The 11,412-nt window shown below is 40.6% G+C and overlaps 1 protein-coding gene across 3 annotated transcripts in view; it reads right to left on the bottom strand.

The window, feature by feature from the left end:
• Positions 1-555: 555 nt before the first annotated feature.
• The window catches only part of LOC134189847 (kinesin-like protein klp-3), a 31,742-nt gene continuing 20,885 nt past the window's right edge, over positions 556-11,412 (bottom strand). The window contains exons 12-22 of one of the 3 annotated variants that reach the window (XM_062658250.1): positions 10,324-10,497; positions 10,101-10,237; positions 9,986-10,046; positions 5,979-6,086; positions 5,801-5,904; positions 1,898-2,084; positions 1,741-1,836; positions 1,042-1,350; positions 860-982; positions 711-792; positions 608-647 (exon numbers count right to left, since the gene is read on the bottom strand). In XM_062658250.1, the coding sequence (XP_062514234.1) occupies positions 1,204-1,350; positions 1,741-1,836; positions 1,898-2,084; positions 5,801-5,904; positions 5,979-6,086; positions 9,986-10,046; positions 10,101-10,237; positions 10,324-10,497 (1,014 nt within the window). In that variant the 3' untranslated portion in view covers positions 608-647; positions 711-792; positions 860-982; positions 1,042-1,203. Of the gene's footprint in view, positions 983-1,041; positions 1,351-1,740; positions 1,837-1,897; positions 2,085-5,800; positions 5,905-5,978; positions 6,087-9,985; positions 10,047-10,100; positions 10,238-10,323; positions 10,498-11,412 lie in introns of those variants that run through there. The other 2 variants (XM_062658244.1, XM_062658256.1) reach the window with 2 other exon arrangements.

The following is an 11,412-nucleotide window of genomic DNA, read 5'->3' as shown; positions in this document are numbered from 1 at the left end:
AAGTATAGAATAATCAATTAATGCCCACTTCGTCAGATATTTCGTCCCATCTAACAAACTGTGTATTGTGTCCTTCCGTGTCTACGATTTGTGGCATGGTATGTGGTGTATTAATGATTATAATCAGTCGGCTACAGATTCGTATTATCAAATCAAAAAGCACGTACAGCTTACAGCAACATCCACAATATTGTCCATAGCGTAACAACGCAGTTAGCATAACTAGACCAAACTATTGGAGACATAAATGATATGGTGTATTCGGAAAATTGTACGTATTACGTATGTACAATACTAAATAACTATGTATGCAAAATCAACTATTGCTACTATAACTACTATCAATAAAAGTATCTTTATAACATATTACTAAATCAATGTCATCACGTCATTGTTCAGGAAAGCATGCGACTCTCACGTAGACACATGATGGATGCTCTCAAAGGAAATTCGACACCGCATCCAAAGAATGGTCATACTGTACGTAGCTTATTATTTTTCAGAAAGGAGTGATGATAATCGCTTAAGAAAAGTAGTTGTCAGTTTGCTAGTCCCATCAGTGCAAGTGAACACAAGAGGCGTAAATGACGCTTGTTCCACATTTTGTATCTGTTCCTCGTATTTCCTCTTTTTCGAGCTCTTGTTTTCTGCAACAAGATGCTAAACTGGTTGTGCTGTAAAACTCTGCATTTGGATTAAAATACTCAAACATCAAAGTAAGATTTTTGAAAATTGCCTCCCAGAATCCACAAGCTCCAATATCCTATCTTGAATCATAATCATCATCACCTTCTGAGACAGAACTCTCCATTTAATGGATGAAAAATTGGCTTAGACTGAACATCGTAACATACCTCACCTAGCAAACCATGCAGTTAAAAGATCTCGGACTTCATTGCGTCTTATAGATGGATAACCATGCAACCACCTATGAGGCGAGACAGAGCATGATCGACAGAATATAATCAGCTCCACAGGCACACTGATCAACAAGATCAATTAAAAGACGCCATCCATAGCGTAAACTTAAGTATCACTGACCTCTGATCTGGCCAACAAAAATCCATGTTGTACTAATTGTACATATTCATCAATCAAAACCGCTTTACATCTGTACGCAAAATATCATAAGTATTACTCACACTATGATTATGCAATGTAAAAATACTACTTAGATTAAGCTAAGTAAAGTCACTAAGCTCTTTACAGGAAATCCTGTTTAGCTCCTTTTGTTACATGCTTCTGAGCAGGACCGAGCTCAATCTGTCTTGCTCCCTGGCCAAATTGTAGTGTGCTCAGTGTCTCAGCCAAATTAACTTGTGCTGGACTGACATTGACAAACATGCAGGCCTAAGAAATAAATAAATTTATATATAGTCATTTGTTAATTGGTGTAAAGTCTGTTCTGTACGTTCTATATTGACTATCTGCTGTTTATCTCTCTGTCAATACAATTAGTTTGCAAAGTACAAAGTAGTACCAAGTGCCACAAAGCTTTAAATACGAACAACTTTCAACAAAGCAACCACTAATCCTCTGACAGTGTGTCAGTATATGACCTATATATGGAGTCAGCTCCTAGTCAGTCCGTTAAATACTGTGTCTTTGTTACACCCAGTGAATAGCTCACAAGTCTGTATGTAGTCTGCATTATACAGCTGACTGCCACCCTGTTTGTGACTGCCTCCAACGGCTTTGGTGTCCACCATCTGCCTGCCAAAATAGCTGTTGTTCACCTACCTTTGCGTCACCTCCTAAAGCAGGCTGCAGTAAATGGGTAAGCTTTGAGTTGCGATAGGGAATGTGCAGAGCATTTGTGCGAAGAGCCATGAATACCTGCAACAGAAATATGGTCATATTGAGATGATAACGTCGCACAGAGTCTAATGCCTATTACCTGTCCCAGTGCACTTAGAGACTTATTGATAGCTGCTGCTTCTACAAGTCTCTGCCCTGTTGCTTCACTTCTTGAAATCCTCTCCGAGCCAGCCAAGTCAACAAGCATCAATTTTCCACGCGTTACTGCTTTTGAAACAGAGTCAACACCCTCCAGTGACAATGTAAGCATAAGATGAGACCGAGAACTAAACACAACAAACACATACAATAGTTAATTTATTTAATCAAAAATATCATTTTAATACCTACTAAAACAAACTGCACAAGTTGGGGCATCACTTATCCAAACATGCTAGCTCATGTTCCGCACTTTGCAATGTCTTTCAATAAAGACAGACAGACAGGTAGACAGAGGGGTAGACAGACAGACAAACAGACAGACAGACAGACAGACAGACAGACATGACAGACAGACATGACCTCCTTCAAATTCATCAGTCTGGTCAGGCACATGGTCATACGTCTAAGACTAACAACAAGAAGCATTCAACATCTTGCCATAGAGCTGCTCTTCAATTACTTAAATGTGGAGAGCCCCCAGAACTGCGAAGTTACTAACCAGCCCAGGACTAGCACCTACGTCCAATGGTGTTGCTGAAAAGTTGGCAAGAAAGCATCCACAAAGACACTACGACACTGCCAAAGATCAGCATGCAGAGTCCTTCAGTCCTATCGAGTTGTCCAAAGGTTCATTTCTTACAGCAGTTAATACTCTTCCGAGTGGCTCAGGCACAGGACCATCTGGATGGCAGTATGAACACCTGCAGATCTTAGCTGAGTTTGAATCAACTGAAAAAGGTCTTTCTTATTTGTTCAATGATTGTCAAAGCCATCTGTGCATAAACCCTTCTTTCAGCATCTCGCCTACTTGCTATTCTGAAGTCAAACGGAGTGTCAGGCGTATTGCCATTGGAGAGTTATTAAGGCAATCAACTGCCAAAATCATCTGTATTTAGAAGAAGAAACCTTTTGCTCAATTTTTCTCTCCTTACAATAAAGAGTCGCAGTCCAGGGTGGATTGGATCTGCTCATCCATCACTTACAGCTGCTCTGGTAATCGGCCAGACTGACATTACGAATGCATGTAATTTGAACCAATCCTGCCTTCTTGATGAAACAGCAAGGTCTCTTCCAGATTTGTATGAGCATGTTTCGGTCTGTATTCGCATCTGTAAGCATACATTGACGCTAGTTCTAAAAACTAATGCTCTGAAACAAGTAGGTGCAAGCATTGAATTCGGAAGCACAATTGGTGCAAAGCAATGATGCCTTAATTATTTAGTCTCTCTGTCTGTCTGTCTGTCTGTCTGTCTGTCTATCTGTCTGTCTGTCTGTCTGTCTGTCCAATACATATATTTTCAACATTGAAATCTACAATCATCACAACTAAGCAACTCTACTGTCCCAATCACACAAAATCTCTACCAAACTAAAACTCTACAGAAACCAGCCCTATATAGGGCTGTACAGTAAAGCACATCAATAATTGTGCATATTGTTCATTCTCTTGACTTTCCTTGTATGTTCCAGTAAGTGGGATGTCTTCCTGGAAATCACTCTAGCGTTACATTGTTGTAACTGAACTGATAAACGTTGTCTCCAATATGTTGTAAAATTGGATGCATTCTGATGACCGGCCTCATCATAAGACATGAGAGAAAGAGTCTTTAAAAACTGTGAGCCTCGTCACCCTATCTGCCATAATGTTCAAATACCAAAGGGATTGCTGTTGGTGCATACCCTCCTGGTGGCAGTTGGGAGTCATACTTTGTATGTTTGATCTTTTCTCTTCTAGATGCGGCAGCACCATCAATATAAGCAGCTCTAGATAGGATGTCTTTACTGAATGGATGTGATGGAGCAATGTCTAATTCTGCTGCTGGCATGCAGAATGATTCCGCAACATAGATGTCTGGCCTTCTATATATTTTGCAAATTAAGAGTGATATTTTTCCATATATCACTCTTAATTTGCATTTCTGTACTTGAACAGACAGACGTTCTGTCTGCCTGTCTGTCTGTCTGTCTGTCTGTCTGTCTGCCTGTCCATCTGTCCGTCCGTCTGCATGTCTGCATGTCTGCCTTTTATATTCAACATCAATACTGCCACATGAATATCAGTAAAAGGCACTTCAGCTAAATAATGAGTTCTCAACCAATGGGTCGAGTTAAACAAGCCACATTAATGGAAACAAAGTTGTAGTGAATAATCTTCTCTAATACTGTCAATGTTCTTCACTTGACAGCTAATCTTCTTCGACAAAACCTTTGCATTACATGATTGTAGAGCAAATGATAAGCATCGCCTTGACAAATTCTTGAGCTGGCCTCCATTTTTCTTACCAGATTCATCAACCGATTTCTCAGACAGTGATGGAGGTACTTGTAAGCTTCCCAGTCCCAATCCCCAAAGCGTTCCAGCATTAATCAAATGGCTCTTGCCTATCGTCCTGCTGCTAGTATCTTGTCCATATATTTTTATTCAATTCTTCTCTGGCTTGTGCTACAAACCCATTTTGATCTGCTGCTCTTTCAATTATGTCTTCCTTACGAGGGTGACCCACTGAAATATCAAGATCATAGGATGTTCCAAAGCAAGCATCAAAAACTGAAATGCCTGGTCATTGCTGTTAGCCTAATGATATCTTAACTCAACATGATGAGGGACTGAAAGGGTTCTTAAACAATCAGCCCAGACACCAGTGATGGTGTTGCGTGACCAAACTGGGTTACCCCTAGTTTTGCAAGTAAGAAGGTGAAAACCATGTTCATTAAGCCTACGTCCACATTCACACTACCTTAAATGAGACAACAGTGGCATACAGTACATCCCAACCTCACACGTGTTGCCAAACGGTAATCACCAGAACTAAATGCAAACTTTGTGGAAGTGGAAATAGCAGCCAACCACGCCCCTGCACTCCTCCCTTGCAGAGATCTCAGATGAGCCTTATCTCTCATGGACTCCAAGTCATTATAAATTTTGAGAGTGGACGCTTGGTACACTCCAAGTAAGTTTGCATTGAAGATGTTGGTGTCATAAAGGCTGCCTGCTTAGGAATAGAAGACTTTAACGCTATGGCCATCCTTCCTTCGAATTGGCAGAGCAAAGATATGTCATTAGCAATGGAGGGAACCGAGCAAGAAGTGCTTGGATAGATTGTGCCCAACATGCCACGAAAGCATCAGTAGACAACGACTCAATGTTGTTCAATCCGAATTCACCATGCCTACTAGGCAAAGTGGCTTGAAGCCATTGCTTGCTGGTTAGGCTACAAGAATGGAGAGATAAATTAAAGAAGAAAGCTCTAATAAAATGCCTGAAATAAGGAGGAAAGTCTGGTCTGGCCGTACTCCTAAGTTCATAAAGACTAAGTATGCAAGACATTGCAAGATGGGCCTCACAGGCACTTGCCTACTCTGTATGGTACTCAAGTCACTCTGCCAATTTCCAGAATTTATTTCGAAGCACCCGGCGCTTATTGAGAACACAATTTCTTTTTTTCATAAAAATCTCACTTTCCGTATTGCTGCCCTGGGCACTGTTTTGGAAATTCCTAGTAGTGGCGTATCCAAGGTTTTGAAAAGGGGTTCCCTACCAGTCCGAAGAATTAATTGCTGTGTCCGCTGCAAATATTATAAAATATATTGTAATTTTAGTGCTTCAATGCCCAGGAATGGCCGACATGCTGATTAAGCATACTAATACGATATGGTCATCCAACAACGAAAGAACATCTCAACACACTGTTCAGCCTTCCACTCTTAACTTCTATAGTACCAAGAATGTGTTATCATGATAGAGAAGAGGCCCCAAAAAACGGGAGTTTCTGGGCAATGCGGCTACATGCCTAGCTACACCTCTGAATGTAAATAAGCATATACACAATGGCAGCCTTACCTAGATGAATTCATAGCAGTTTGAGCAACTTTTCTGTTTTGGTTTCCTCTCTCAAGCACATCTGTAACATCTTCCACTGTTCTAACTTCAGCCTCTGTTATTCCCTTTTGATCGAAACACACACCATTTCCATTACAGTATATATATACAGTACAGAATCATTAAACTAGAACATTACCAGTACTAAGACTTGTTTTCCCTTTGTCTGTGTTTGCAGTCTTGTCGCTTGTTCACTGCTTGCAAGTAGATCAACAATAGTTTCATTGTAAATCTCAAGAACAGAAACCTAAGCAACAAAACATCAAGGCATACTTTATACCAGCAGTAACAAACTGTGAGAAAAAGACAGTCAACTTTTCGCACTACAATGGCACACCGCTAATCATGGGCATAGCATAGCCCTCAAGTTCGGAAGGGCTGATAATTCTAACATCATAAACGTGATGGATATGAGCGCACTTCACTGTCAACGACTTTTCAACACTGGTTTCCGCATACTGAAATGCTAATGTGTACCATCAAACAGATGGTCAATGTCATCCTCCACATACACTAAGATAAATTAAGCTGACCGTCTAGGAACTTAGAAAAACATGGCATTTCTGCTCGCATGACATACCTACAAAGATTGGGAAGACTTTATTTAGTCTCTCCCAGTCCCTGATCCTACCCCGATGTTGCTACAGAGTCCAGCATAAGCAATCTAAAATTATAATGTCAACTTCAAAACAAGGCGTTAACTGGTGTAGAATCCTCTCTCCACAACCAAAACGTGTAAGTCCTGTGGCAAAATTACTGAAACAGTTAGGTTTCTTCACTAAATAGTACCCCATTCACACGAGCACAGCTCCAAACCGATCCAGCCTGGGCTAATGAAACAAGCCAGCCCTTGTTCACACTGAGTTCCAAGAAAGCAAGCCAGCCAAGTTTAGTCGGCATGTCTCTTGATGTGCCACTAGATACAAACATCGTCATGCATGGAACAAGCTGTCCTCGCTTACTTCTTGCTGGCACTGGAACAGTCGGCAAAAGTATCAAGGAGAAGTACCGAGCGTAGACGTTGACGTCGTCTTCATTTTGACAGGCACTCATCGTTTTTTCATCGACTTTTGCAGCAGAGGAGAGAAGAAGCCTGGTTTACTCTTGTGATAACAATGTTCATCAACTGGCCTTCTCCAGAAAGGCATATTTGAAGCTATCCTAGGTAACTACCCAAGTTTCATCAATCTGAAGTTATATTAATTACCTACAATAAATGTGTCAAGGTCAAATCACTGGTGGGAATATGTGGTGCAAATGCAATTTACTCCAAGCGACAGGAAAGCTAATTTCAGAATGAGAAGAGAAACATTTATCTATTTGTGTGAGAAATTGAGGCAGGAGATTGAACCGCAAAAACAAATACGAGAGCCTTCGCCAGCTTTGAAAAATGAGTCGCTGTTATGCTTTGGTGTCTTGCCACAGCAGCAGAACACAGAACACTTGTTCGGTATTGGTATATCAACTGTTTGTTCCATCGTTCAGACTACCTGTCAAGCAATTGTTCATTGTCTTATGCCAAATCACATTCAATTCCCTTCAGAAGAAATGCTTTCAGATGTAGTTGAAAAATTTTCCAAGTCATTCAATTTTCCTCAGTGTGGGGGCGCCATTGATGGTACTCATATCCCAGTTACACCACACAAACTCAATCACACAGATTATTACAACAGAAAGGGATTGTATTCGGTCGTTCTCCAACCTGTTGTTGACTACAGATACTTGTTTCAAAATATCTATATTGGATGGCCTGGAAGTGTGCACGATGCAAGAGTTTTGACTAATTCTTTTCTATTCAAAGAAGCAGAAAATGAGGTAATATTTCGAGGTCAAGAGTAATTGAAGGATGCACCTTACCAGTATTTCTCATTGGTGACTCTGCTTATCCATTGTTAAATGGCTGCTTAAGCCATTTCCTCAAAATGAACATCTGAGTAAAGAAAAAAATTTAACTATCAATTCTCAAGAACCAGGATAGTTGTTGAGAACGTATTTGGTCGGTTGAAGGTTCGCTGGAGGCAACTAATGAAAAAGAACAACATGTACATTGGCACTGTTCAGCATATTATTGCTAGTTGTTGTGTTCTCCACAATATGTGGGAAATGCACATGGACTCGTTTGATGATGATGGGATGGAAGTAAGGGTTTCAGAACTTCGTCAACCAGGGGTACTCCACACTGCCAGCAACAATAACAGACCATCAGATATTTGTGATGCCCTAGTTAGGTACTTTGCATCATAGTAAATTTATTTATTAAGCAAGTGCAAGGGAATGATAAAGTGTGTTCACACCTAACCTAATCATGTTTAGTTTGGCGTTATTGGGCGTTAGTGCACTAAAGCCACTCGTTCACACCAGTCCTAATCATGATTAGTGTAACGCCATTCTAACGCCGTAAAGAGTAGTATTACAACCAGATTAGTGGCATTAGTGGTTGCATGTAACTTTGGCAGGTGAGGTAGTATACAAGAAGAGCATGCCGCCAATGTTTCTGATGTGGTGTTGTATGTTTAAACATACAAACGCAGCAACAACATGGCGATGTATACGGAAGCGCAGGCAGATGTATAATAGGTGTGTGCCTGTACATGCAACAACATCCTGCCGTCCCTATAGGAGCTGCCAGAAAAAGCAAATTAAATGTTTCCCTCTTCAAAACCTAAAGCAATGAATTTGTCAAGACAATTCACGCAAATTCTTGCCGGATAAGGCGGATGAAAACTGTCAAGGCTAATTACACTCACGTGCCCACGTAACTTACTGATCTTAGTTAGTGGTGTGAACGTGCTTGCATTAATGTTGGCCTAATCATAGTTAGTCCAAATGTCAGTGTGAACACGCTCATAGTTGAGTTGTTGTTCAATTATAATAATACTTCAACATCATTAGTGCTGTATCTTTACAGTTATGCAAATAGATGTAACTCCAACAACAGTTCACAAGTATATTATTGTTGCTGAGAATGCAAATCATCAAAATATGAACAAAGTGGGCCATATTGAGCCGGCGGTTGATTCCCAAATCCTACCATCAACTGCCTCATCTGCAGTTGAAATTCTCGTTCTTCTTTTTTCCTTCTTCAAACTCTCTATCCTCCCTTTTCCTCTCTCTCTTCATACTCTCTTCCTTTTCAGTCGTAAATGTTCCTACTTCATCATTTTGCTTCAAGTTCCATCAACAGTGATGTATCTGATTCTTTCCTTTTTCACAAACTTTATCATTTCAATCATATCTTTCATCCTTACTTCATGGCCTTTATTTCCGTATTGCTGTTGTCTTTTCTGTCCTTTTGGCTCCTTATTGTTAGCAGATGTACTTTGGCAAGCGTCAGCAACAGAAACTTCTGAGCACACTAATGCCGGTGTGTGTACAACTATCAGTCAGCAATCTTCTTTCACTATCAAACTCTGGGCTCGCCATGACATCATCAGATTGTTGATCACTACTACCTGATGAAACTGAAAGTGTGTCTAACAGAATAGGTGGGCACGTTGCTGGCCTGTGCCCCAGAATGCCATCCATTGCCTCAAATATTTTTGTTGAACAACGAGATCTTCCACTCTCATTATTATTGTCTTTTATCTTTTATATTCACCCTTCAGCTTCTTCATCTTTCCCGACCCTGCACACCCGTTCATACATATCCAGCCTCCTCTATTTGTTGCACTAACTTTGTGTACAAGTCCTTATTTCTCGTGCAATTCGATCTAGAACTGTACGTTGTCTTCACCCCATACAGAAATGATACACAAGGTTTCGTGTTCCGCCCACGCCATCTTGGAAGCTAGTGAGCATGTGCGGCCTTCAGCCTGGCTTGGCTCACATTCACACGATGATTTAAAGCTAAGCTGACCCTGGCCAGCTCAAGTTGACCAGGACAGCAGGGCTCGGCTCAACTCGACTTGATTCCGCCCTCTTTCACACAAGAATTTCATTCAGCAGCGACCCGTGCCAGCATGGGCTGGCCCGCTTACGAGTGCTCGTGTGAATGGGGTATAAGACTGTAAATAGTCTACATCATGCGACTCCTTTCATTACACTGATTGATTCACCACAGCAACAATAAACACAATAGATAGACAAAAAATTAAACAGTGAGGAGCAATAGACAGACAGGCAGGAGAGAAGACAGACGAATCAAACCTTCAGTGTGTATGCAATCTGCTCCCTCTCTTGACATATTCTTAGAAGCTCTTTGATAGCCCTTTATGATATCGTCATTAGTCACCAGTTGGTACGAAAATGCACATTTCCATACCTAACATTTACTCCTGGATTACTATCTGTTCCCATCATAGTGTAAGTTTTGCCAGATCCAGTTTGACCATAAGCCAAGATACAAATGTTGTAACCATCAGCACAAGACATAATAGTCGGCAGAGTGTCCTCAAACACCTAACGTAACATGGAATAGTCACAGTTCTAATGCCTAATCATAATAGTAACGTTAATGCTAATGTTATATATGTGTTCGATCGTACTTGTTCTTGGGTTGTTTCTGGCCCATAAACCTTGTCAAACTCAAATATTTTCTGAGGGCCTTGTGGTGTATGAGCAGCTATCTCACCCTCAGTTGGAAACTCCAGTGCAACAGAATAGCGGTCATCATGTCGACACCGACAGAAAACACGAATGTTGCCTCTAAGCTCTTGCAGCTAAATAAATCACAACATGTGACATAAATAAAGCCAAAATTAAATAGACCAAACGATCAAAAACAAGCAGCCAACTGAATTCTTAAATAAAATGCCTTTAACATGTAGCTACATCCAATCACCAAACAACAAACTGTAATATAATTTAGTTGTTTAAACTATAAGTATTGAGTCTATTCACAAAAACAAATATTGTTGTATTCACAAATACATTTGCAGTGATGGAAAGAGCCCTGTCTGCATTCTCATATACAATGCTGATTTAACCTCAGCAAAGCTTGGGACACAAATTAAATTGACACCGACAGTTTTCCTAATCTTTCCATTTGAACTTTAAGTTTAGAAAATGCACAAAATAACATTATTCTCTCTGTTGCATTTTTTATTTGTGGTACACCTCTTCTTATGCTGGTAGTGTGTTGTTGTCGCACATCTCCACCTGAATTTCTGTTTTGAAGCAACAAGCAGAGGAAAGCTTAGCCTCAACTTCCAGACTAGAGCACGTACGTGCGAAGCGCGCGAACTCTAATCTGGACCAAAACAATACTAAAACGGTTGCGGAAGTACTTATCAAAAAGCGATGCTAAAGGGTAGTCTAACAGCCTAGAATCGTTTTACCTAGTTCATAATGAGATGGAAGATACCATGCTTTTGCATTATCTAAAAGTTTCATTTGTAAATGCCATGAGATCTCACGAATGAAGAAGAGACATCTGCCGTCTTTGCGGTGATATCTCAGTGGACAGCATGAAACGACGACGCTTTGATTCCCTGGCAGAATGCTAGCCAGTCTAACCACTCAACTAGCGAGACTACTGCTTGACCAGATGTCAATGGTAATGGTCTAGCGACGCTGCTGTGCCTGTCACCGCAAGCTGAAAAAGATCAAAGAACTAAAGCTGAAACTAAAACTAA

The sequence above is a fragment of the Corticium candelabrum genome, chromosome 1, assembly GCF_963422355.1.
Source record: "Corticium candelabrum chromosome 1, ooCorCand1.1, whole genome shotgun sequence".
Lineage (NCBI taxonomy): Eukaryota > Metazoa > Porifera > Homoscleromorpha > Homosclerophorida > Plakinidae > Corticium > Corticium candelabrum.
This window is presented reverse-complemented; position numbering and strand designations above follow the sequence as displayed.